At 40.0% G+C, this 27182-nt stretch overlaps 1 protein-coding gene across 2 annotated transcripts in view; it reads right to left on the bottom strand.

Annotated features, from left to right (window-relative positions):
• The window catches only part of DNAH12 (dynein axonemal heavy chain 12), a 95230-nt gene that overhangs the window by 44669 nt on the left and 23379 nt on the right, over positions 1–27182 (bottom strand). For both annotated transcript variants that reach the window (XM_035106374.2, XM_060271421.1), the window contains 24 exons: positions 26016–26209; positions 25458–25701; positions 24860–25045; positions 24108–24308; positions 22879–23073; positions 21952–22073; positions 21543–21825; positions 20409–20528; positions 19316–19472; positions 18677–18849; positions 17565–17717; positions 16561–16800; positions 15048–15293; positions 13061–13180; positions 11447–11556; positions 10901–11084; positions 10078–10218; positions 8883–8966; positions 8604–8792; positions 7374–7493; positions 6032–6220; positions 5130–5281; positions 3341–3479; positions 1076–1242 (listed from right to left, as the gene is read on the bottom strand). In XM_035106374.2, the coding sequence (XP_034962265.2) occupies positions 1076–1242; positions 3341–3479; positions 5130–5281; positions 6032–6220; positions 7374–7493; positions 8604–8792; positions 8883–8966; positions 10078–10218; positions 10901–11084; positions 11447–11556; positions 13061–13180; positions 15048–15293; positions 16561–16800; positions 17565–17717; positions 18677–18849; positions 19316–19472; positions 20409–20528; positions 21543–21825; positions 21952–22073; positions 22879–23073; positions 24108–24308; positions 24860–25045; positions 25458–25701; positions 26016–26209 (4109 nt within the window). The remainder of the gene's footprint in view (positions 1–1075; positions 1243–3340; positions 3480–5129; positions 5282–6031; positions 6221–7373; positions 7494–8603; positions 8793–8882; positions 8967–10077; positions 10219–10900; positions 11085–11446; positions 11557–13060; positions 13181–15047; positions 15294–16560; positions 16801–17564; positions 17718–18676; positions 18850–19315; positions 19473–20408; positions 20529–21542; positions 21826–21951; positions 22074–22878; positions 23074–24107; positions 24309–24859; positions 25046–25457; positions 25702–26015; positions 26210–27182) is intronic.

Below are 27182 nucleotides of genomic sequence, written 5' to 3'. Positions count from 1 at the left end.
GCTGATTTCCTTAAGAATGGATAGGTTTGATCTTCTAGCAGTCCATGGGACTCTCAAGAGTCTCCTCCAGCACCATAATTCAAAAGCATCAATTCTTCGGCGATCAGCCTTCTTTATGGTCCAGCTCTCACTTCCATACATCACTACTGGGAAAACCATAGCTTTAACTATACGGACCTTTGTCGGCAAGGTGATGTCTCTGCTTTTTAAGATGCTGTCTAGGTTTGTCATTGCTTTTCTCCCAAGAAGCAGGCGTCTTTTAATTTCGTGACTGCTGTCACCATCTGCAGTGATCAAGGAGCCCAAGAAAGTAAAATCTCTCACTGCCTCCATTTCTTCCCCTTCTATTTGCCAGGAGGTGATGGGACCAGTGGCCATGATCTTGGTTTTTTTGATGTTGAGCTTCAGACCATATTTTGCGCTCTCCTCTTTCACCCTCATTAAAAGGTTCTTTAATTCCTCCTCACTTTCTGCCATCAAGGTTGTGTCATCTGCATATCTGAGGTTGTTGATATTTCTTCCGGCAATCTTAATTCCTGCTTGGGATTCATCTAGTCCAGCCTTTCGCATGATGAATTCTGCATATAAGTTAAATAAGCAGGGAGACAATATACAACCTTGTCGTACTCCTTTCCCAATTTTGAACCAATCAGTTGTTCCATATCCAGTTCTAACTGTAGCTTCTTGTCCCACGTAGAGATTTCTAAGGAGACAGATGAGGTGATCAGGCACTCCCATTTCTTTAAGAACTTGCCATAATTTGCTGTGGTCGACACAGTCAAAGGCTTTTGCATAGCCAATGAAGCAGAAGTAGACGTTTTTCTGGAACTCTCTAGCTTTCTCCATAATCCAGCGCATGTTTGCTATTTGGTCTCTGGTTCCTCTGCCCTTTCGAAATCCAGCTTGCACTTCTGGGAGTTCTCGGTCCACATACTGCCTAAGCCTGCCTTGTAGAATTTTAAGCTTTACTAATGCACTTTCTAGCTTTACTAATGCACTGCATAAAAGCAAACTGATAAAAATGACACTTCTCTTTTAACTATGTACATAAAAATAATTTAGTCTGAATAGTTACCAGATTCCATGGTCGAAAAACTGTCTCAGAAGTTCAATAGGAGGCTGTGCTCCATACTGTTCTAATGCAGGCATATTCATATCATCCACAAAGATGATACACTTCTTTCCCATAGGTGGGCCAAATATTCCTTTCCGTCTCTTGTCGAGTCTGGCCATGATAATGTTCTAAAATTCAAAAGCAGAACATATTTCTTAAGGATTAAAACCAGTATTCAGAAGAACATTCAGTGTTATTTCCAGAGGAAAGTGTGCATAATGGGGTTGGTGAAAGCCGACTTCTTCACTGCCTCCCACTCGAAGTTTGTTCTGCCCGATTTTAAAGGATGCCTTCATCCTCCCACCCCATTCGGCAACCCTCAGGGGAATCTTGTGGGATCTATTGGAGAGAGAAGGGAGCAGGAAAATCAGCTTCTGCCAGCTTATTATGCATGCTTTTCTCTGGATCCAATCAATCAAATTCTAGCATGTATTCTATAATAAATACAGGTGTGTCTAAAGGTAGGTTTATTCTATTAATTTATATTGACTGCATTCACATGATACATTAAACTTTGGCTTACCAGAACTGTGTGAAATTCAGGGCTTCTAAAGAGTCCTTTTTACTCTCACATCACATTGCCCAAGCTTAACCAAATGCCAGGGTTTGGTGCTTTCTGAAGCACCATCCTCTGTTAAGTGCTGCTCCAGTCATGTTTAATGGGAGAGAGGCACTTCTGAAGTACCTCCTCCTCCTCCTTTGAACAGTTCACTTGGGCTGCCTACTCCCCAGCCATGCTTGCTAGCTTGTCTGCCTGCTGGTCTGTTGTCACACAGGAATTGCCATGGCCACCTGCTGACAGCCATACAAACTGCAGTATGACAACAGTCTTACAATTTTATTATATAATGAAATATGCAGTTGTAAACTGCCTGAGGGCCCATTTGCATCAAAATAGGTTGTCCCTATTTGTCATTTTTCCCCTGAAAATGTTTTCCATGTGCTTCTTGTGAAGACTTTCACTACTTGATTAAAAAAAACCCTAGGACTTAAACGGCTGTGCAAATATTCAAGCTTAAAAACAGTGCAAGGGGGAAATTATTGTTTTCAAGTGGCCCATTAACCCATATATTCCTGTTTTCTATGTATGCCAATAAAGGTTGATTGATTAAAGTGGCCCATTACTTGCTTGCGAATGTAGCTTGTGCAGATTCACCCTAATGAATTTTTATTCATTAAAAAAATGGTGGTTATAAGAATAATCCAATGTGAAAAGCTAATATATTTTACTTCATATGGTGAAACTCCCAAAAAGGCTTTTGAGCAAAGGTAAAATGCTATTCTACTGGTGAGTCTCCATCTGAGAAAAATGTTTTCTGGAATATCCCCTACATGCGAAGACAGTCTCCAGTAAATTGAGTAGATGAGACTAATAGTGGGTGGGTCCAATGGTCAAGAAGGCAGTTTTTGCACATGCTGTTGAGGGAAATGCATGGCAGATGGGGCTCATCAACCTGGGAAGGTAACCCATCTAGGAGAAGAAAAACTCTGATCCTAAACCTCTGCTTCCTTGTGGGACAACTTCAGGAGAAGAAAGGGCTAGAGCAGGCATCCCCAAATTTGGCCCTACAGATGTTTTCAGACTGCAATTCCCATCATCCATGACCACTGGTTCTGTTAGCTAGGGATGATGGGAGTTGTAGTCCCAAAACATCTGGAGGGCCGAGTTTGGGGATGCCTGGGCTAGAGTAAACTGTACACAAATTCAGAGGGTAGTCTTCTAAGATGGTTGGATGGCGCCTTCTGGCAATTCCTGCAGCCAAGCTAGTGCCAAGCGTATTGCTCTGCTTTCCTTTGGACCACATCAGTGTGGCCAAGAGGGGGTTCTATTCATCTGGGCAGCCCAAGACCTCCATACACACTGTCCAGGTTTGTATCCTAGGGAGGTCACTTCAGTGCTGCTTCACCCCAAATGTGCACTCCATTGTCTCTCAGACGTGTGCCAAAAAAACCCCAAACCCAATCACATGACATGTACCTCCTGCATTTATTTAGTGCTATATGCTCAAGCCCTGGGATCTTCTACACCGAGACTAAATCTCCTGCCTCTCCCCTCCCCCTTTTAATAAAAAAAAATACTTACAGGGTGGAGTGTCATGTAAAGTGCGGGGCCAATGGAACTCCAGCAACCCACCATCTTAATTTACCCAGAGGCCAATTTGTGTCATTGGCTTAATGCACAAGGTCTTTAAAGTACCTAGCAACACTGCTGTTTGTTTTACCAACCTGAGTCTGGTTGGCACTGGTTCGAGCAGAAAAATTAACAAAGAACGGAAAGTAGAGAGTCTTTTCTATATGGTTCATTAGCTTGTCCTTCACATATACAGATTTTCCAGTACCTGTTGGTCCCACAAAAAGCAGCGGTCTTGGAAAGAAATTCATATACTTGGATTAGTTTCTCATTAGTGTCGACATATTGTTTAGCAATTAAACATAATGCTTGGGAATTATCAACAAATAAAGACTGTTGATGGTAGCATTTTTACAGCAATTTATAAACATATGGCATTTTTCTGTTTGCATGAATACAGAAATGTAAGAGAACAAATATAAATAAAATGGAATGTAGAAGTACATGATAGGCAAAGGACTCTTAGTTACAATTCCTGAATTATATTACAGTTGGTACCCCATAATTTTATACACAACTCAAGTTTCTTTTTATGAACAGTAAGTATTTCAGAGTATATTACTTCAAATTACAGTACAAAGAAGATTTCTAAGACCAGACTAGTGTAGATTAATGTTTCTAAACTCTTAACTAGTGTCTATCTTAGAAATTTGTCTGTACCAACATATCGGCGTCTTTTCACCAAAGCCAGATTAAATGTATTCCCATCAGAAGTGTTAAATGGCAGATGAGAGGTATCCCTTATCAAAATAGGATCTGTGTATGCTCTCAGGAAATCGACTGCATGAGGCATATTTTATTGCATTGTGGACAATATGATCAAGCTAGGGAACTATTGATTTAAACCACTATTGGCAAATCGGCCGGATCAATCTGCAGCCTACTATACCAAATATCTTCTGGATGACAAGTCCAATGATATCACAGTGGCTGTGGAAAAGTTTCTTTCAGTAGTCATACGAATCATAGATCAACATACCCATGACTAAACAAATAACGCTTCAGTCTCCCTTCCCTGGGGGGGTTGTCTGTATGAATCTGTATTTTATTCTGAATCCATGTTATGGGTTGTTGGACAGCAATAAAGATAATTGTTATTGTTATTATTAGTGTCACTTACTTTTCAGACACAATACAAAGTGATAGTTTACCTTTAAAGCCATAAACAGTGGTATCCAAAGGGCTGCTTTTCCCTCAAATGAACCTGGATACTTCCACTTTGGAGGTCAGGTAGAGGGCCCTTTTTGGTGGTAGCAAACAAACCATGAAACTCTCCACAAACATGTTCATCTAGCACTTCTTTTTTATTGTTTTTCAAAGTCCAGTTTGAGCCATTCAATTATTCCACATCTTAATTCTTATAATGGCCCAATTTGTCTGGTGTGTGTGTGTGTGTGTGTGTGTGTGTGTGTGTGTGAGTATCAGCAGGGATCAGTGCATTTAAGCCCCAACATTAATAAACTGCGGTTAAATATGAAACAATCAGTTAGCTTCAACTGCGTGCTGTGTGCATCTACACCATTTATTTCAGCAAATGGGAAACTTTTCACCCAGATCTTGGGCAAGAGCCATGGCTTTGAGCTGGAATATACATACTAAAAAGTTCAGTTGGGAACAATTCAAAGAAACTTAGCACCCTACTTCTTGATGACAATTCTCAGAATTAACCCCCCAATTTGTTATTATGGAAACTTTTTTCAAAAAATAAGATTAATTCACCAAGGAGCACAAAAAAACTCAGCTGGAAACAAATCTAAGAGGATAGTTTTTCTGGGGGTTCTATTTCTTAGACTATTTCCTGGAGTATTAATAACACTACTAGAATAATATGATCTCATGAACAATGAAAACATTTTCAGTATTATAGGAAGCAATTTTTCTTACTTTCCATATTTAATGCACAATTCCATCAGATAGGTATATCTCACTGTGTCCATTGTTGGCACTATAATGTCTTGAACCTTAAGATTTTTATCATTATAATTGATGCTTTTAATGGCTTCATTCCAGTGCATCCAACGGCCCTTGCCTTTCATCTAAGAAGAAATGCAGAAATAAAGTTTTGCAAAAGATACGGTACTGACAAAATATATTCAAAATTGTTTCACTAGAACTTGATGCTTTTAGCAGTTAGTTATTTTAAAACATTTAAAATAAATCCCCGACGGCCACCTCTCCTCTCGGCGCCGCAGTTGGTGGCTGGAGCGCTTCTCCAGCCCTTTCCTGACACTGCACAGGACTGGAGGAGGGTGTGGGGCGGCCAGGAAGGAGCTCAAGTCAGGGTGGGGGGACGGACAGGGACCCACTTGGCCGGTTTGCGGAGGGCGCCACAGACCTGGGGTGGGCTACATGAGCTCTGTGGGACCCTTTCCTCTCCGGGCCCGGAGGCGGAGACGCGCTTTGGGGTGGGAGAAGCCATGGAGAGCCCTTTTTATCTCTGCGCCCTCCCTCTCTTTGGGGAATCACTGCCGCCCGCTCCCTCTGCAGCCGGTTCCCTGGCAACCGAGTCGTGCATCATTGGAGACCCCGGGATGGAAGGAGGGGAGAGGGGAAGGAGGAGAGGGATCCCCCAAAGGGAGAAAGAGGGGCCGCGAGAGGAAAATTATTTCCCCCAGCCCTGTCCAGCTTGTCCGGAGGGAAAGGTGGGCGGGGGGGGCGCCGGAGGGATCCTTGCACCACGGTGCCAGATAGGCTTAAGATGGCCCTGCTTTCAACAGCTATTCATTCCTAATGAAATATTTAAGAAATTCAAATACCTGTTAATAATTATATAAATTATTCCATACCTCAAACATGAAATCATACACCAAGCCTCTCTCTTCAAACGGATGCTCCCATTTCCCCACACCTGCAGGAATCGGATGATTGTCCATCTTCCCTGCTAGAATATCCCTCATAAAGGCGTCAAACAGAACCCGACCGTCACCATCACAGGTTCCACCAATGGACCAGACCGTGGCGAAAGCAAAACAACCCTTCCATTTTTAAAAAGAGAAATAAATGATGAGGATGGCGGTGTAATCATGGCAAATCTCACTTGAAAGGCTTTAAAGTTATACTATTTATCTATAGCAGGCTTCCTCAACCTCGGCCCTCCAGATGTTTTGAGACTACAATTCCCATCATCCCTGACCACTGGTCCTGCTAGCTAGGGATCATGGGAGTTGTAGGCCAAAAAACATTTGGAGGACCAAAGCTGAGGAAGCTTGATCTATAGCAAAAATAGTATTCTGAGGGTGCAATCCTCCAGTCAGTTTCTGGATATTGAACCTAGTGGGTCTTACTTAATAAACTTATTGGGATTGCAACTGTAAGTCTGTGTCTACCCATAAGCTACCCATTTCGGAATCTCTTGCAAGCTAGATCTAGATTTCCCCTTCTATTCAAGGGCTCTTGTCACTTTGTGGAACGCCCTGAGAGCCAATGAAGGCAACCTGTTAACTGAAGGCAATTTTGAAGATTCTACCTTCCCACTGTAGCCCCAAGCACCACACTGTATGCTGTTCCAGAAGGTCCACAGGTGCAGCAGCTTTTCAGGGTGTACAGAGGAGACAGAATCAGCAAAACACGCCTCTAATCCTTCCTCCAGCATGAGAATCTTGTGAGGGAAACGTAACTCATGTCAATCATGGACAGTGGCATAGGAAGCCTCTGGGGAGTGCCTGGGGTAGTTGTGCACACCACCCGTGGGGGCAGAGCAAGCTGAGGGTAGGGCGCACTGCCAGAACTGTGTCCCAGCACCCTCCACCTGGAGGGCGGCTGAGTGGGAAGCAATGTGTGTGCACCAGCACTGCTGGAGGGCAGCTGAGGGGGAGGTGGCAGGTGGGTGCCAGTTGCCTCCTTCTCGGCTGCCCTCTGGTGGCCAGGAGAGATACAGCAGCCCAGAGCACTGCAAGCCTAGCCCCGGGACACACTACTTTTGGGAGCAGCGTGCCAGGCTCTGGGGCACCTGAACTTGCATGCCACCTTGGGCTCTAGTGCGTCACCTCCAAGGTAAGTGCTGCCAGGGGCGCACAAGCGTGTCCCCCCCCCCCAGCTATGCTACTAAATATGGATCCGATTCAAGTGGGGTGAAATAACTCAAACAGTTTGCTCAAAGAAGTGAAAAGATAAAAATATCAGACCAACCATAATCCATTTGCGGATGTGTGGACTGGTAGGTTCCTTCTCCACTGGGTCACTAAGCAACATTTCCATAAGCCGAATGAGAGAAACCACATTATTGCTATTGCTGGTGGGAACCAACTCCTATAAAAGTAAAAGTTTTTTTTAAAAAAGTATGAATGCCACATGAACATAGAGATACATTAGTATAAAAATTATTTAATACAGCAACACCTTATCTTTAAGAATTTAAATTCAGAAAATGTACAAATATGACTTTAGATCATTTTTGTTTCAGAGTATTTTAGAGAAGCCTGTTTCCAACTTAATCAGTTATAGAACATTTCAATCAATCAATTCAATCTTTTGTTTTTAAAGTATGTACTGATTAATATTTATGTGTTTGTTCCGTATAGACTTGATAAAGATCACAAAATACTTAGTAAAAATACTACAGCGTACAAACTGAAGTTGTCTTAGCTCCATATTAGTTCAACATTAATTCCTTCACCTCAGTTAACATGTTTTACAATAGATTTCACTATGGTAAGACTGAACATTTCTTTATTTACCCTGCACCAATCCCATCAACAGTGGATTCTCTCTTTTCTCCTGTCTAGGCGTTAGCTAAACTCCTTCCATGCTTCTACTTTCTCTCTGTTTCTTTGCCTGCAAACTGTGTTTACTATTTTTTATTATGTATTCAGTGGTTTACAGGAATGTATATAAGCAGTTGCTTTGCCCGTTTCCCAGTTATGTAGTTCAATAAAGGTTATTGCTGTTATCGCTGTGTCTTGCCTCGTGGGAACCCACCTACACTTCAATTTTCTTTTTGGATTAGTCAGGATCCTCTTCAGAGAAGTACCAGCCAGTACCCTTCTAAAAGGGAAGATCTTTAAACTAACTTAATACACTTCAGAGAACTAAAGGAGGAAATTCAATTTGGTCTCAAGGGATGCCTTCAATCACTGCATCACTGCCTGAGCCTTAATGGGGATAGGGATTTATTCCAGACAAAGGCTGTGCAAAGGAATCACTGAGGGAGAATTGAGATTCCTCTGTGAGTATCTTTGCTGGCAGGATCCTTGCCTGTCACAGTCAGAACTGTGGAAGCCGAGGGTTAGCATTACAGTCTCCTATCAACTCTCAACACCTTTAACAAAACAAACAAACAAACAAACAAACAAACCTGTAGACAAAACCCACGCAATTAACAATAGATGTACTAAACTATTTTTATTGAGAACAACCTACTTTGCATTTTTTTTGACGCATTCTTAATGCTGGTGGTACTATCCAATTAAAGAGATCTTCAAAAAGTTCTTGATACTCCTTTTGGTCCAGAGGTTCAGGAAGCGTACTCAACCAAGATGTTACAAGTGGCAACCAGCCCAGCTGTAAAGGCTCCAAATAAATCATTCCACAACGACTGACTGTAGCAGGCTGCAGGATAATAATATTTATCTCTCTTAAAATTTCATTATATCTCCAATTTCAAGTCCTGTGAATTATTTGAACTTGCCTTTAACATACCGAAGCCTGAGACAGATCCATAGCTTCAAAGATGAGGCTCATCTGAGGGGACATTTGAATGATTTCTCCACTCATCAAACAAAGCTAAAAACAAAAAACAAAAAACAAAACTCACCCCCAGTTTTAGACTGCTGTAAATTTTATGCACCAGAAGCAAACCAGCTTCTTCAATCCTAATTTGAAATAGGGAGGGTATTGGAAAATTTGAGCAAGTACATGTATTGTGACTTATCTCATTTATTGAAATGTCAGGATTTTCTATAATCAAATTTGGAAAAATGCTAATTTATTAAAATCCGGTTTTGGGCCATTGCTCTGCTCCACTATCACTGTATTGCTGCTGTTGTTTTAGATGCTTAGTATCCTATCTAAAACTATAGTTCCTCTGAACAATTATTTAATGAAAGAGGAAGTACCAAGTTCAGATTTAATGCAGCTCAGTTGCATGACTGAGTCTTTGCGCGAGTAAATAAGCCCTAAAATACTGAAATCATAATTGGATTTGGATATAAGACTGCAGATTTTACCAAATACTGGATAAATATGCATCCATTGGTTCTGTATGGCACTTCTTAAGCTAGTTTTTCTGCTACTTACAAAACCTGGCATTTAGTCAGTTATAGTGCCATAGGGTCCTGAGAAATTCTGGGAGAAGTTTTCGAAGCATATTAGTTTTACGATGAATTCCCCCTCAACCCCCCCCCCCCCGGAATTAAGAAAACCTAGTAGTTGACTGGTTTCCAAGAGTGTGTGTGTGCTGACTGCCTCAAGTAAGCTGGCTCCTACTTGCACTTATTGTTAAATCTGGTACTACAAGCTTAGAAAACAAAGTGCCTCTCAAAAATACAAACCTGAGTGCAAGAAATAATGATGTAATGAAGTAATGATGATGATGATAATATTAGATGTGTATGATATGGAATGAATTTCAGAATGATTTGACAAAAGACCTGACTGCTTATATATCTTAATCTTACCAGTTTCCTCTTTCCTGTAAGTATTTCTTCTTTAAAAGTCAACAAACCCAATATGCACCTGTGATGTCAATTGTGCTGTAGTTACACAAAGAGCTAGCTATTTGGGGTCAAGGCTCAATGAGTAACTTTTCAACCTACCGCATTTTATCTCAATACATTTTAAAATTCCTTGAACAATTTTACAATTGCCTGATGCATTTGGATTACTGAGGTGTTACCTTTTTGTTGTCATCCAACACAGTGTTCATGCTCTCTATCCAAAGGGTATCAATAGGTCCATCAAAAACAACCCATTTTCGATCAGGTGTCTCAGTTAAAGCAAATTCTCGAAAAGTGTTGGCAACTATGCCATCTGTCCACTAAAATAAGGGACAAAAGACTTTTTCAAAATTTGAAGAAAGCATTCAACAGAACCTAATTGTGTAAATCATTTGAATATGGTAATCTGTTCTACTGAAAGGACAAAACCTAAGGAAATAAACATCTAGGAAAAAACTAAGCTTAAATTATTTTCTGGACACACTTTGGAATAATACATAGATATGTTACCATTAATATGAGCTAGGCGGAGAATGTGCATAAATACAGTCATACCTCGGTTTACGGCCGCTTTAGGTTGCACGTTTTCGGGTTGCACACTGCGCCGAACCCAGAAGTCCTGGAATGGGTTACTTCCGGTTTTCGGTGCTCACGCATGCACAGAAACACTAAATCGCACTTTGCGCATGTGCAGAAGCGCCGAATCACAACCCGCGCATGCGCAGATGTGGTGCTGTGGGTTGTGAATGCTGCGGGTTGTGAACGTGCCTCCTGCACGGATCATGTTTGCAACCCGAGCATCCACTGTACTACCTTTCTTTGTCTGAATATGTATTCATGCTAAGGGTTGCTGTCCCTGCCCACACTGTTCACAATGCCACCTACCCTCCCCACTGCCAACCCCAACCCTTCACACCTCACCCAAGGGGTTATATGGTTCATTACTGTAAGGTACTTTTTAATTTCTCCCCGCTCCTCTGCTCTATTTTGTGATTAACTTACCTCATGAGATACTGGATCAAATCTTCCAAAAAGTTGTCCCATAGTAATAGCTTTTGGATTCACAGTTCTGTGAACTACCTTTTCTTCGTCCCCATACCCACGTTCATTCATAAGGGAAAGTGTATCTGCCAACACATGCAAAACTTTGGTCTTCCCAGCAAAAGGCTCGCCTACAAGCATAAAACTGATAAATAAAAAGTTGTTATTCAGTATTTTCCTTTTTGCCAAGAAGTCTCATGACTAAACATGGACATACATTTAACTGTTTATTATTGCAAAAGCTAGAACATTCAGCTCCTTGTAAAATCTATAGAAAGGTAAGGCGTGAGGTGGCAAAAAATACAGTGAGTTTTCTTTACCCTGCTATAAGGGAAACTATGTCAACTTAACCAGACCAGCTCTGCTTGGGAACCACAGGGCAAAGGATTTTGGCCAATGGTAGGGCTGCAAAGCTGCTTTGCGCGGTTAGGTGGAGCCCTCGACTGCTTCCCAGGAATGACTCTGAATCCCATACCTATGAAGATTATCTATCATAATCATACTTACCCATGTCTAACTATCATCATTTCATAGGTCTGTATCATCTTTTCTAGAAAAACTTTAACAGGCTGGACATTGTGTTCTTTACAGCATTCATTTGCACATTCCAGAAAATCCTGAAATACAATTTTAAAAGGTAAATCTTAGCTATTTCTCCTTTCTGGTATGCATTTGCACATGTACACAAACACACTTTTCATTTGAAAAAAAATATTAACATTCAGTTTTCCTTCTTTTTCTTAAAATGCAACTCATACTCCTCAAATTGTCAATTAAGTGTTTCAGTTGAGTTTAACTAAACTAGAGAATAGTAATCTGAATTCAACAAACATCCAGACCAGGTGAAATTATGCATTTAAAGAAATGAACAGAATTTTGCTATGATGTCGTAGAACCACAAAAGGAATGATTCTTACCAAGTTAAGAAACAAAGACTTTGAAGGATATGAAGAAATAAGAATGAAAGGAGCTCCGTGATCACCTTAAAACTGAGCAAAAACATAGGAATGTGTTTCACAATCCTATATATGTTACTCAGAAGCTTTCAACTGCAATTCTGTACACACCTTAGAGTAAGCTCAATTGAAAATACAATAAAGAGACTTCTTTCTAAATAGGCATGTATAGAGCACATGTATTTATATTGAGACTGCTGCCATTAGAATGGGGACCTTCTTTTTAAATGACATGAGGCAGTGGCAGCTGGAAGCTGAAGAAAATCTTGAGGGATGTTTGTGACAAGTTACTAAGAGACTAGGAAGATAATCCTAGTAGGAGTGAGATGGATGTCAAGATTACTAGCAGTGCAATCCTATACACATCTACTCATAAATAAGCCCCACTGAATTCAGTGGGGATTATTTGTAGGTAAGTGTACGTAGAAGTGCAGCCTAAAGTAGATACTGAAAGACTGCAAAAGGATGAAGCCTTTTTGCTATCTATTACAAATTCTGGGCAGCTTCTACAAACAGAGAATTGGTCCTAGAGTAGTGTCTGAAGGTATTTGAGGCTAAGGTAAAGGTAAAGGGACCCCTGACCATTAGGTCCAGTTGTGACTGACTCTGGGGTTGCGGCACTCATCTCGCGTTATTGGCCGAGGCTACCACCTTGCTAAAGCTGAGCAGGTCTAACTCTGATCAGTTCCTGAATGGCTAACCATCTGGGAACCACATGTACACCACATTGGGTTCCATGATTGAAGAGCGGCTGAATATAAGTGTGAGAAAATAAAATAAGCAAACACATCAAGTTCTGAAGCAGACTTTGGGTTCATGTTACAGGTAGGTAGCCGTGTTGGTCTGCCATAGTCGAAACAAAATATAAAAATTCCTTCCAGTAGCACCTTAGAGACCAACGAAGTTTGTTATTGGTATGAGAAGTGTGCATGCACATGAAAGCTCATACCAATAACAAACTTAGTTGGTCTCTAAGGTGCTACTGGAAGGAATTTTTTAATTTGGGTTCATGGTAAGACTGGGTGAACTGAAGCTTTTTGAAAACTGTCCACTTAAAAAATAGACACGGTACACATCATTCAGTTAGAAACAGACAACTGCATGAGCTAAAACTGTCAAATATTGAAAGAATTACTGGCGAACAATACACTAAAGATATACTCACATTGTAGTCAGCTTCAGGAAGCTTAATACCAGGGAATAAATCACTTGTAATGCCCATAAACAGAGGTATGTCATGTGACAAAAACTTAGGTTCATTTACATCTTTGATTGATCGAAGGAGCTGAACAAAGCAAGAGAAACAGCAGCAGAGTTGAACAGAAATTATGTTATAATTTATATCACAAAAATTAACCCACTCAGCAATAAAAACAAAGTTCCATCAACTGCACTGTGTCTCCTACGAGCATTTTTCTTTCAAGCTGATAATTAACCACATTGCTAAGAGTTAAAGCAATACGATCCTAACATGAATCAAAACTTGTCTCCAAGAAAGATAAATTAGTTGGGGGGGGGAGGGAGGATAGGGCAGTGCTGGATCTACTTATTTAGCTATAGGGGGGGGGGGCAAAAGTCTTTACTGCTACTCTCCTCTCTTGCATGTTCATGTCTGCCTCTTGCTGCCACTGTCACCACCAAGAGAATGATGCCTACACAGTGCCAGCATGGGAAGGTCACAAAGTGGAATGTTTGACTTCCTTCTCTTGGTGACAGAAGTGACAGCACAACAAAGGAGAGCATTTCTTCCCTTCATCTCCCTCTGTCACAGCAGCTTCTCACTTCCTTCTTCCTGGGGTGAGCAAGGAGGTGGGCCTTTCTATAGCCACCCCTCTTCTAATAAATGGAACTTCTGCTTATTAGAAGAGACGTGTGGGCTGTAGTCATCAGGGAGGAAAGAGGCATGCGCATGCTCAGTGACTCCTTTTATTCTGGCCAGGTTCCACTTATTAGAAGAGTTGCTACCCAGCAAGACACTGCTTTGCTGCCCCCTAACCTGACACCTGGGGCATGTGCCTCCACTTGCTCCCCTGTCTTGATATAGGCCTGGGAAAGGGAAACATTACTCACTCCTATAATGGGTATGGCAAACCACTTCTATGACCTCTAGACTGAAAGGGCTTTGTAAGTGTTCGTTATGTTGAATCAGTATGCCTAACACTTGCAATCCATCTGAGGATTTTGCTGATCTCTATGTTGATCACAGCTAGCTTAAGCAGCCTGGGAGAACACTATAGGTGACAAAGCAAACATTGTTCAAAGCCACATAAAACACTTGTGCTTTTCTGAGGAGTATCTTTTCCCCCCACTTGCTGCTGGTATTACAGTTGCTGGGGAAAGTCCTTATGTGTATAATTTTGGGGTACTCTGAGGGTCTGGTATATGAAAACTTATGCCACAATGTAACTGTCAGTCTTTAAGGACACACAAGACTCATTGTAGTATTTCCAGTACAGTCGTACCTTGGAAGTCCGAACAGAATCCATTCCGGAAGTCTGTTTGACTTCCAAAACATTCAAAAACCAAAGCGTGGCTTCTGAATGGCTGCAGGAAGCTCCTGCGGCCAATCAGAAGCTGTGGAAGCTCTACCAATTTTGTGATGAATTATAAATAAAGTCAAGAACAGTACAGACGTACCTTGGTTTTTGAACAGTCTAGTTCCCGAAGGTTTTGGCTTCCAAAAGAACATTCAAAAACTGGAACAGTCACTTCCGGGTTTCGATCTTTTGGGAGCCAAAACGTTCGAGAACTAGGCTGTTCAAAAACCAAGGTACGGTATGCCTGTACTGTTTTTGACTTTATTTATAATTCATCACACAAAAATTATTCATAAAAATTGGGTGTGGAACATCAGACCCAAGGGCTGAATGTGGCCCCTGGGACTATCCTCAGGCTCCTCTCTCTCTTCATTTCGCACCTCTCACTGGTCATACAGGAGTCCATTGTGTACTGACATCACTGAACTGAACTGCCTTAGACCACTGAACTACAAAGACATCTGCTAGCTGATCTTCTAAATTTCATACATTTCATACGTACAATTTACACTAATGTTACTGGAATGGGCTAAAACAGCAAGGTACTAAAATGGTCTAAGTCCATTTGAGAACTAATGACTATTTCTAAAGTCAAGTTAATAATGTGCCACTTACAAGGATATCTTCATTTTCAAATGGGAATTTCAGTTTTAAATTGCCAGCAGCTATCAGCACTGCTTTGACTGCACGCATACCATAGTCATAATGGAACTGAGATGAAAGCTGTTCCGAGCACAATCTGTAGGTCATTACTATTTTCACTGATAAAGGTTTAGCATTCAGAAACCCATATGAATAGAGAGAGATTTCAGCAATGAGAGCATAGTTAGGAACCATCATGGCAACAGTTCGGAAGAGGACCTAAAAGGCACATCAAGGAAAGTATGATTGTTAAAAAATTAAAAAAAACAACGAAAAATAAAATATATGAAGCATTTTTTAAAAACAGAAAGTATGGCAATTCTGCCCGCCCGCCACCCCCCAAGGCTATACGGTTTCCAGTGGCACTATTATGCTTCTTAATTTATACATTTGTCTTTCACTTTAACAACAACAATAAAAAAACCTCCACAAACATTTAATGAACTTTCATACAATTGTTCTGGAAACTTTATCTTATAGGTGCTAAGCAGCCTCTTATTAAAGAAGGAAGGACTTGCCATCCAAGCTGAACTGTACAAAAAACCTACTGAGCTGTTTTTTCCAAGAATATCCAGAGCAAGAAAGCTACTATTAGACCACCACTTATATGCCACACATAGGGAGCAAGCCAAACTCAAAACCCGCTGAGATGAGCAGAGTTTGGAATAGGCAGGTCTGGGGCTCAGCTGGGGCTACAGTGACTAAAATCCCTCATCCCAGTTCAGTCACAGATATGCCAGAGTATCTCAGTTCTTCATCCTGACCCAAAGGGGACTCAGTCAGCTCAGTCATGAGAAGGGGACGTTCTGGAGGAGTGGTGGAGCTTGGCAGCAACATGGGGTAGGGATAGATATGTTACACTCACAAAAAGGGTCGTGTAAGTCAAACGTCGCCGGTTCGAATCCCTGCGATGGGGTGAGCTCCCGTTGTTCAGTCCCAGCTCCTGCCAACTTAGCAGTCCGAAAGCACCTCAAAGTGCAAGTAGATAAATAGGTACTGCTCCAGCGGGAAGGTAAATTTCCATGCGCTGCTCTGGTTTCGCCAGAAGTGGCTTAGTCAGGCTGGCCCGGAAAAACTGACTGTGGACAAGCATCGGCTCCCTTGGCCAGTAAAGCGAGATGAGCTCCGCAACCCCAGAGTCATTCGCGACTGGACTTAACTGTCAGGGATCCTTTTCCTTTACCTTTTAAGTCAAACTCTTATTTTAAAGGCTCCCCCACCCCACCTCTGCTCACCTTGCCTTGGGACAGCTCAGCCAGCAGCATAGCTGCCAAGCTCTCCCTTTTTTAAAGGGAAATTCCCTTATGCTGAATAGGCTTCCTCGCGAGAAAAGGGAAAACTTGGCAGCTATGGCCAGCAGTAGTCTCACTCCTGAAAGGAGTTTTAAAGTATGCATAGATCTTAAAACAATTTTTAGAGAAATCATGCTTTTAAAAGCAGTATCTGAAATGACTCTGTTAACACGGTTTTTATTTCACTATTTTACCTTGAGATTGTCTGGCAGTTCAGAGCGCCCTGCATAACCTGGATTCATAGTAATAGCAACAAAACAGTTGGGGTTCAGCTTCAGTTCAGTCCCTTCGAAATTAAACGTCTCCAGCTTCAGCTGTATAGCCCTCTGGATGCAAAGGATCTGCTGAGCCACTACAGACAGGACTTCCAACTCAATGCGATTGAATTCATCAAAGCAGGCCCAAGCACCTGAAGAAGCCAACCCCTTGAAAAACTAGAAACAAAATGATAAGCCAGCCATTATATACCGGTAACTAAGCAATAGTTTGAAGATGTAAAAAGGAGTATTGTGATGCCTTGGGAATATTTGGTTACTATTCTTACAGCTGTTTCCTAACTGCCAGTTACAGCTATTTAACCAACCCCATAAAAGCTGATGAAGTAGTGAAACCGATTAAATCTGATCAAAAGCAGCTGGTTTCACTCTTATGAGAAACTGTACTTTAACTTATAAGGGCTGTGTGAGTTCATGTGTGGCTGTGGGCTGTTGAAACACTAAAAATAATTTTGAAAGAACATTTTAAAATCAGTTCCAAAGCTGACAGAGAAGTACTGAATCTGTTCAACAAGTGCCCAAGCGAATCACATCAAATGTATATTCTTTGATTGCAGCAGCATTAATTATGTTCCTGGATACTGCTTCAATTGCAATTTTTTTAAAACCCTGCAGAACTGGTTTGCTTTGGACACATTAGCAATCTCTGTCTTGTCAAACTATCCTGACTACTCAAAGTTTAAAAGCACAATGTATTGATGAAGTACAGTCATACTTCGGAAGTCAAACAGAATCCGTTCCGAAAGTCCATTCAACTTCCGAAACGTTCGACTTCCAAAGCGCTGCTTCTGATTGGTTGCAGGAACCAAGGTATGTGTTACTGTTTTTAAATGTTTTTGTTAAAAATGAGCATCTATTGAAAATGAAACAAGTGCCACCTTTAAAAACTGGAAATCAAACAATAAAAGATTGGTTCAATTTACCTTCCCCATGGCTAGGTAATCAAGGCCATCAGAACAGTTGAAGACAACACATTGCACGGCAAGAGCTTTAGCCAAATCTTTGGTGGTCTCTGTTTTACCTGTCCCAGCTGGGCCCTCCGGAGCACCACCAAGATTTAAATAAAATGCTCCAATCTAAGAATAAGAACAGTTCATGCAAGTCACACAATGTTTGGATTAAAAAAATATACATCCACTTGTATATGGCAGAGATAAAATATGGTAGAAAACATGCATCCTCCCCCTTATTTTCTTGCTTGCATACTTTGTCTCTGCATTCTCACCTCCCACCAAATCCTTCTTTTCTTTAGTTTTTGCTCTCTCACACCCTAAACCATTATTCTTTCATCTATTTATCTTGGCTTATTTAGCTTGGGAAAATACACCTACACAAATTCTAATGCAAACATACACATCAATCGTCTCTATTTCTCCATCCATTTTTCTATTTGCACCCTTCATTCCTAATGTCAACTTTATCATATTTTCTTCAACTTTTTCATAGTGCGAATGAAATAGCCTGCAACAGCACAGGTGTTACTTTCTTTGATTCACTGATCAATTTAAAAAGACATTTTTTTCTGCATTACTAAGAGATCCGCAAAATAAAAAAATTCCTTCAGTAGCACCTTAAAGACCAACTAAGTTTATATTTTGGTATGAGGTTTCGTGTGCATGCACACTTCTTCAGATGCACACGAAAGCTCATACCAAAATATAAACTTAGTTGGTCTTTAAGGTGCTACTGAAGGAATTTTTTTATTTTGCTTCGACTCAGACCAACACGGCTACCTACCTGTAAGAGATCCGCAATCCAGGATGTATATTTGCCTTGTCTCACAATTTTATTTACAACTAATCAGAATCAGTTTTAAATTTTAAACTATGTCTCCAGTAAAGAGAACATTAATGCTTCAGTCCCATTGAATTTAATGGAGTCAAGAGTGCTTCCCTTATTGTCAGAGCATTTAATACAGTAGTTCTGAGAACCTCAATGAGACGAAAATCATAAATATAGGTAGAGAATATGCCTCATTGTAGCTAATCCAGATTTATAAAAATTCTTATTAGCAATTTAATATTAAAAAGCATACCAGAGTGCGGTAACATCTGTCTGTAAGAGGAGTGATGACAAGTCGAGGAGAGTTGCCAAGGTATTCATATGCATATTTTACATTGCAATTGATGATGCGCACCCGGACGTTCTCATACTCCCAGTAATACCGTAACTGAGCAAGCCACTGAAAATCTGTTTCGTGCAACACACCTGAAATAATATAACCATGGAAAATGTCTTAGGCTCTACTCCTCAACATACCATGGAAAGGAAGTGGGAAGGGGAAACAAAATGTTTTGAAGATGCAGCTGTCAGCTCCAATTTTTCTTTCGTCTTAAACAGTGTTTTTATGGGGCTACACAGGGGTACGCACACCCCTAAACATTTTGTGAATCTTTGTACTCTTGTCCATTTACTGTATTTATTTCCCCCGATTTGAACTATAAAATGGTGATTTTCTTGAGTCAAAATGAGAGTACCCCTAAACATTTTTAGGGGGGAAAAGCACTGGTCTTAAAGCAATGGATATGCCTCTTAAAATAATAAAATTCATATTTTATTGAGAAGATTAATTTAAAAAGCAATGATTTCCTGAAACAACAGAGAAATATCAGGCAATGTATTAATATTCTTATTTATTCTATGACAAGCAAGAACAAGCTATTAGGTTACATACCACTTTCAATCATTTCCATGACGACATCTCTAGCGTGCACATCAATAGTAACCAAAGCACCCAGTGTGGTCCTTGTTTGTTTAGACAACTTCCCTCTTACCAGCTCCACAATATCATTTAACTGAAACTGAAGGTTAGCGTAATAATTCTTTAAGCCCTGCAGAATGAAAATGGATTCTGATAAATTCTATCTGCCACAAACAACTACCAAGAGGAAGCTTAGTGGTCTCTCTCTATTATTATCCTGTGATTTATTTATTCAAAAGCTCATTAGTGATTGCTATACCAATTTTTAATATAGATGCCCCAGTCAGGTAGATCTGGCTTGCATAACAGTGTTTACTGTTTTTTGCTATTATGTTATGTATTTTGTGTTTTTGTGTTGTAAACCACCCTGTGATCTTCTGATGAAGGGCAGTATATAACAAACAAACAAACAAACAAACAGCACATATTGTTCTGTGAGCAAGAACATGGTCTCTGCACCAAAATTAGCTGGGAAGCTCTTGGAAGCAGAAGAAGCCTGTGTGTGTGTGTGTGTGTGTGTGTGTGTGTGTGTGTGTGTGTGTGTGTGTCTAAAGCTCCTGTCCTAAAAAGACAATTGCTGGATTGGGATGCTGGTATGTAATATTACAAAAGTATTCATGTCACTGGGAGTTCATAGGTTAAATGAACAACAGCCTCTCATATACTAGAGCTGAAATTTCTCAGAAGACAATTTTCAGTGAACAATCCTCAGGCTTTTTTTTCTCCTGAAAGTTTCTCCACAAATAGGGTGAAACATTTCAAGAGCCCATTTGTGCACATTCAGTATCTGACATTTATCTGTCCCTCCAAATATTAAGTTGTATTTTACCTGCCTGAGTATTAGGAATCATTTTTAATTGTTGTGTTCAGTTTTACTTCAAGGGAAAAGGAGGAAAATTAACATGAAATATTTATTTTATGAAATTATATCAAGCAATATTCATTCAAAGAGGCTGGTGAGAATTCCATAAACATCTAAATTGAATATGGCTCAATGTGAACAAAGTACCAAAGTAAAGCCAGGAAACATTAAAAGGAAACAAAAAGCTTTGTGTGGTCACCATACCTCTGGGCCACTAGATATGGCTTCGTGTACTTCACTTGTCCAGAACATTTGTGAGACACAAATAACTACTTGACCAGGCCATTCTCTCACCCAATTTTTCCTTTCTGTTTCTGGATATGCCTAGGAAAAGCAAAAGACATTGCCCAACAGGATCACTACTAACCACTGAAACTATTATGCTGAATCATTTATACAACCTCTTATGAAATCATAGTTGTTGCTAGCATCCATCTGTCTCAGGAGGAAGAGTGTGTCTCTGTGGGTGAAGTCAAATTGTTATGAAATCACTCAATGCTCACTCCCTTATAAAAAGTATGGTGTTTATGTCTGGTCTCTCTCCAACATCTTCCATATCAACCAGTGCAAAAAAGTCATTCATTTGTCTCCCCCTCCTCCTTCTATAATGCATTCAAATCACAGATTTCCACAGATTAAACACAGGTAACTGTGTCCAGTATTGTAAAATATTTGTATCTAGGTTGTCTTTTAGATTAGTGATAGGGAAGGGTTCACTGAACTCATCTGAAGGAGTGCCCCAGGTGCACTAGCAATATCATGAGGAGGACTGGGCAGTGTCCACTGGAGAAATTAAAGTTCCCCAAATGTTGCCAGACTCTCATCATTTCTGACTATTGGCCATTCTGACTGGGACAGATGGGAGAGTTATGAGTCCAACAACACCTGGAGGGCCCCAGCTTCCCCATCCCCATTTTAAATGAACGTAATATATCAGAAAACGTTTTCCCTCCTTTTGTTCTCATTTACATTTTACTAAGAAAGAATTCAATGTATTAGTTGCCATGACAATCCAGTTTTATATGTTGGATGACAGTAAGTGGAACAATACAGAGCTAAGTCCTCACAGTTACAAAATTTTCATTGACTTAATTGTTCCATTATGATTTTGTGTGTGTGTGTGCAATTCTGCCTCTAGTAACTTCAGTTTTTACTTGTTTAAATGGCAAGAAGAATAAGAATAAAGAATAGGATTCCAAAAACTGAACAGAACTAGCCTGAAATCAAATAAATGAAATACATGCATGTTCGGCAAGATCAGATTTAACGGAAAACATACCAGTCTTGATCTTGTAATGACATCATGTATACTTCTTGTATATTTAATGGAAAACATACCAGTCTTGATCTTGTAATGACATCATGTATACTTCTCAGCATGATATCTTCCACTTGTATTAGCCACTTCTCCACAGCACCTCGAGCTTCAGAAGTTGAGATTGTTGAAATAAACTCCACCCGTTCACCTTCAGTGCTGAACATTGACTTAATGTCCAGGTTGGAAAGAAATTCCAGTTTAGAAATGCCCTCAAAACACTTTTTCAAGTGAGGCTGGACTCTGAGAGGGTCTTTAGTCTCTGACAGGATCTCCAACATTTCATCATTAGACAAGAAGAAAAAGCTGCAAAGAAAGTACAAATGCATTAAGTTTCTATGCCTACGTGTACAGTATTTGTTTTGGATCCAAATACTAATCGAGAATAATAAATATTTATTCTAGCTTAATGACAATCAATATGCAGCATACCGAGGGAAAAAGAGACGCTTTTTCTCAAGATATGCATTCAGTCCTCTCATTATTTTGTCCAGAAGTTCATTACAATTCAGAAGCTTTTCCAATAAGCCTGTCAATGAAGTAGCAGCAAGAACCTAAAAACAACAACAGGGTATTTAATAAGGACACCGACTAAGTGGAGAATAAAATTGTAATACAAACAAAGTATCAATCCATTGGTCATATAAAAATACATTGTTTTCTGTTCCGCTCTGCATCCATTGCCTGCAGTGCTGTTTCCTTTTTGCTGCAGCCCACCATTCATTTAACTGGGTGGGGAATGTGAACTGGGTGGGGAAGACCCCCAGCATATTGCAGATTGGGGAGAAATGAAGACAGTGAGTACTGATTGTATTTGCCCACCTGATCTCTGCCCGTTTGTAGATGGCCCCACTAACTCTCATCCACAACTTTTGTCAGTTTTTGAAATCTAATTTTTAGTCTCAAGTATACTGAAGTTTTTAGTTACAGTTTACATTTTCTTTGAATTTGTAAATATGGTTGGGATACAGAGAGCCTTGAGGGCAGTGCTATTTTTCTAGAAAAAGAGGCACAGGAACTCACCATGAATGTCTCCCAATGGCCCCCTCCTGAGGTGCCGGAACTGAGTTCCAGCAAGTTGCCCCTGAAAAAAAGTTCTGTTTCAGGGTATGTGTTAGATCTTCTGTGTGCTAACAAGGACTGCCTTGATTTTAATTCTGACTGCTACCGTATTTTCTATTCTCTGGCAGATATGACCTTGGGGGTGGGCACAATGGCTATGAAAAGAAAGAAGAAGAAGCTGAAATGTTCTTGTGCATAGTTTAAGAGCTTGTGGTTTGTTTCACCTGCTAACTATTGCAGATTGGGGACTTGTGGTTTGTTTCACTGCTAACTACAGGCTCATCATTACTACTTCACCTTGGGGTCTTTGGCACAATATTTCATAATGTCTTTCCAGTATCTATCCACCGTCTGGAACTGACGTCCCTCCTCTGGCATCTGTTGCATGATGTCCTCTGAAGAAAATATTGGTTCTAAGTAAAGCCACTGAGCCTGTACTTTCAACCACTCATCAATAGTCTCTTGAATCCTAATCAAGCGATCTTCCCATTCCTTAAAAAATACAGTATAGATATTTGCATAAGACACCCATAGCATGTAAAGTAAAAGACAAAAATAAAAGGCATGAAAATAAAACAACTTGTATCCTTGGTTTTTGAATGTCTCCCTTGACTAATAAAAAAATTCCTTCAGTAGCACCTTAAAGACCAACTAAGTTTACATTTTGGTATGAGCTTTCGTGTGCATGCACTATCTGAAGAAGTGTGCATGCACACGAAAGCTCATACCAAAATATAAACTTAGTTGGTCTTTAAGGTGCTACTGAAGGAATTTTTTTATTTTGCTTCGACTCAGACCAACACGGCTACCTACCTGTCCCTTGACTAATGTTTCAGTTTTCAAACACCGTAAACCCAGAAGTAAATGTGTCGGTTTTCGAACGCACCTCGAAAGTTGAACATGCCACACGACTTCCGTATTGAGTTTTTAGTTTTCAAACATTTTGGAACTCAAACAGTCTTCCAGAACAGATTATGTTTGCAAACCGGTACACTCACTTCCGAGTTTGGGTGTTTGGGAGCCAATACATTCGACTCGCAAGTCCCTTATTCTTTAATTTTCGGGACATTTCTGAGCTACTACTTCTTACGTCTTAACCATGGCTGAGAAAAAGGCCACTCTCTTCCTGCTTGCACAAAAAAATTCCCCAGACCTTCACCAGCCAGCTTTAATAATGGCTAATGTTTACATCAGGACAGACATGAACCATGGTTAATGCTTACCAGAGTTTCAGTTTCATCTGAACTAACTAACAAGTTTAGATGTAGGGTTATATTTTAGTTGCAGTGATTTAAACACATGAATGCCACAATGTTTTGTTTCTTATAATTGAATTATAAGCTCCTTGGGGTCAGATGAGATGAAAAACAAATCTGAAAATAAATTTATGAATTTAAGGTTTTTTTAAAGTCTCAAGAGAAAGTATTACCTTCCTTCAAGAGCCTCAAAAGTGTACTGTATATGTAAACACACTTTATAAAGGAAGTGAATAAAAGGAAGCTATATAAATAAAAGTTTACACATACCTTCATTTGTTTTTCAAAAGGCTTTATGAAGGGCGATCCCCTCATTGTTTGGGTTTTTATAATCTGGTCTTCCAGAATAGTCTGAATTTCATCAACTGCGCACAGAATATTAACACCAGTCTCACGGTATAAGCTTATTTGGAAGGAAATTGAATCCCAGGTATCCATCATAGTGTGCATTGCTTTCTCTAATGAGAATTCCTACATCACAGGAAAATAAATGGTGTTATTATTATTATTCATTTCAGACAGATTCCTATGTATGAAATTTCATCATACCTGATCTCCTTCAAACACTGTTTGAAGACACATCTTTTTAGAATGGACATTAAATGGTCTTCTTATAATTGGCGTTTAAATTGGGATATCAGATAATGCAGCTACTGTCCAATAGTTTTATTGTTCAAATGCAATGGGTTTTTACAGTTATATGAATTCTTATATTAGAATCATAAACTGTAGAGCAGGAAGGGACTCTGAAGATCTTCTAGTGAGTCCAAGCCTCTGCAATGCAGGAATATGCAGCTGTCCCTTATGGAGATTAAACATGCAACCTTGGCATTATCAGCACCACGCTCTAACCAGGCTGGGTATTATTAAATATTAACTCTATTGTTAAATTAACAATTTTGGCAGTTTTATGGATTGCACATCACTTTCTGAAGCAACTGTCCTAAGAAGCAAAATAGAAGTCTTTTAAATACATAATAAATACTCTCTGCTGGGGCAGAAAAGTTTATGCTTGTTCTTACCTTGCTTGCTCCCATACTTATAGTTTCAAATTTCTCTAGGAAAGGGGTCAAGTTCTGCTTTAAAACCTTTCTTAGGGTAGTTCCAGAATCTGGAGTTAAATCATAGCCAACAATTTCTGACATCTGTTTCCAGTGACGAGCCCTTATGCCTGGGTTACAAAGGATAGTCACCAAAGGGATATTTTCCTGGTTGAGAAAAAAAATATTGCAAAACATCAGTCACCGTTGCAATTAAAATCACTTGGAAATTATGTTTTATTCATCTAAAATCTTTAATCCTAGAATTGTAAAGTTGAAAGACGCCACAAGCATCATCTAGTCCAACCCCTGCAATGCAGGAATCCTTTGCCCAATGTGGAGCTCAAACCCACAACCCTGAGAATCTCATATTCTATCGACAGAGCTATCCCTTGGACATAGCTTAGATCTTCAAATAATTTCTAATGTATCTTATTATTCAATGTTATGGATGTGGGGGATTGTGAGGTTTCATGAAGAGGCCACATATTTTTTTCAAGTGCTCAAATAATATTTGTACAACAGACTCTAAAGCATTTTCCATGTTAAGGCCATCTTATTTTTATAGATCTCCAGTTACCTTGAAATCTTTAACTTGCTCCATTACTGCAGTACACATTGAAATAGTTGGGCTGTCCTTCTTTTCTTCTTCTACCCTCTCTTCTACTACTGCTCTGCGCTGCAGTGACTTTTTTCTTTCTAGTTCAGCTTTCTTTAGCCTTTGTTGAAAGAACCTTACTGTCTTATAAATTTCTCGAAAAAACTCATCTACCTCCGTTTCCATACTTTCACCATTGAGATCTAAAAAAGCACCATCCATCCATCTAGCAAAAGAAAAACTAAAATGAATCCTACATTGGAATAGAAATTGCAAATTTAACATAAGCATCAAAACATTTTAATGCATCATGGGTCATAAAAAGAAACCCATCATATAACACGATGAAGTAAAATATAAACCATAAGACACCAAGAATTACAGCCTTGCTACATTAGCCAGGAATGCATACTTCTGGACAAACAGAACTACTTAATACTAAGAAGAATTTAATTTTTAAAAAGAAACTTGGTCCCACATTTCTCTATGACAAATAAAAGCACCCTTGACATTTCAGTCACTTTCTGTATTTATAATTACCTTTTTTCAGTCCGCTGCCATTTCAATATAAAAGCAAAGAGTTTTTGGTAGGGCTCAGTGTTAACTTTTAAGGTCTCCAAATCTGGGTATTCAGTCTGCTCCCAATTAAAAAGCTTTTCTTCCTTATTAATGAAGGCAACAGCTTCTTCAGCATCTTGAATGCGTTTCTGCATTGTTCTCATGTCGGTCACATACTGGAAACAGATTTATCTCTCTTGAGTAATACTGGGCAATTCACTTAATAATGTTCTAGTCCTTAACATTACTAGACAATGGGCTGTATCCAATCTTCTCACCTGTGAGTCCAAGTCTCTTGTGCTAGCAGATGGGAGAGTTTTAATGTTGTACAACAGACAAATTCAACTGCACTAACCTTCAGTTAGGCATGTACTTGGGAGTAAGCCCCACTGAACTCAGTAGCACTTACTTCTAAATAAATGTGAATAGTGAATCCCCCTAGTTTAATGCAATAATCTTTTCAAGAGGTTTTGAGAGACTGACAGCCGTGGCTTGTGAGATGAGTGGTTTGATGGTGGACTACCAGCTTCTGCTGCTGAGTACCATGGAATAGTAGAATGGGCCCAAATGCCCTTTCTATAAGGTGCAGGATGCAAGGAGAGGAAAAGTAAATGCTACTTCAATATCATACATGAAGATGACTAGTAAATGCCTGCAAGGAGAAAATATATTAGCCCTCATGCCTCCGCCTATGCCAGTTAACATTCTTTGGTAAAGACGTTGAGTACCATATCCTGAAAGCGGAGATGAGCGCTGCATCCCATAGTCAAATTTGACTGGACTTAACAGTCCAGGGCCCCTTTACATTTGCCTTTACCATTCAATGTGGAATTTGGAAGTGTACTAGTGAACCACTGTATGAGCTGCTGTTGGATTCTTATGGATGGTTTTTGTTGGATTTTTTGCTGGGTAAGGTTCAAGAACCTGTCCCTTCCTTGCTGCAAATAGGCTTATCCAGTCATACCTCTAGTTACGTTCACTGCGGGTTGCGTACATCACGGGTTATGAACGCGTTGAATCCGAAAGTGCCGGAACTGGTTACTTCCAGGTTTGGCAATTCGTGCATGCGCAGACGCGCCGAATGACATCACGCACATGTGCAGAAGCGCCAAATCGCACAGCGAGCGTGCGCAGTTTGGTGCTTCAGGT

This window comes from Zootoca vivipara, chromosome 2 (genome assembly GCF_963506605.1).
Source record: "Zootoca vivipara chromosome 2, rZooViv1.1, whole genome shotgun sequence".
NCBI classification, from domain to species: domain Eukaryota; kingdom Metazoa; phylum Chordata; class Lepidosauria; order Squamata; family Lacertidae; genus Zootoca; species Zootoca vivipara.
Note: the sequence above shows the minus strand (reverse complement) of the source record. Positions and strands in the feature narration are given on the sequence as shown.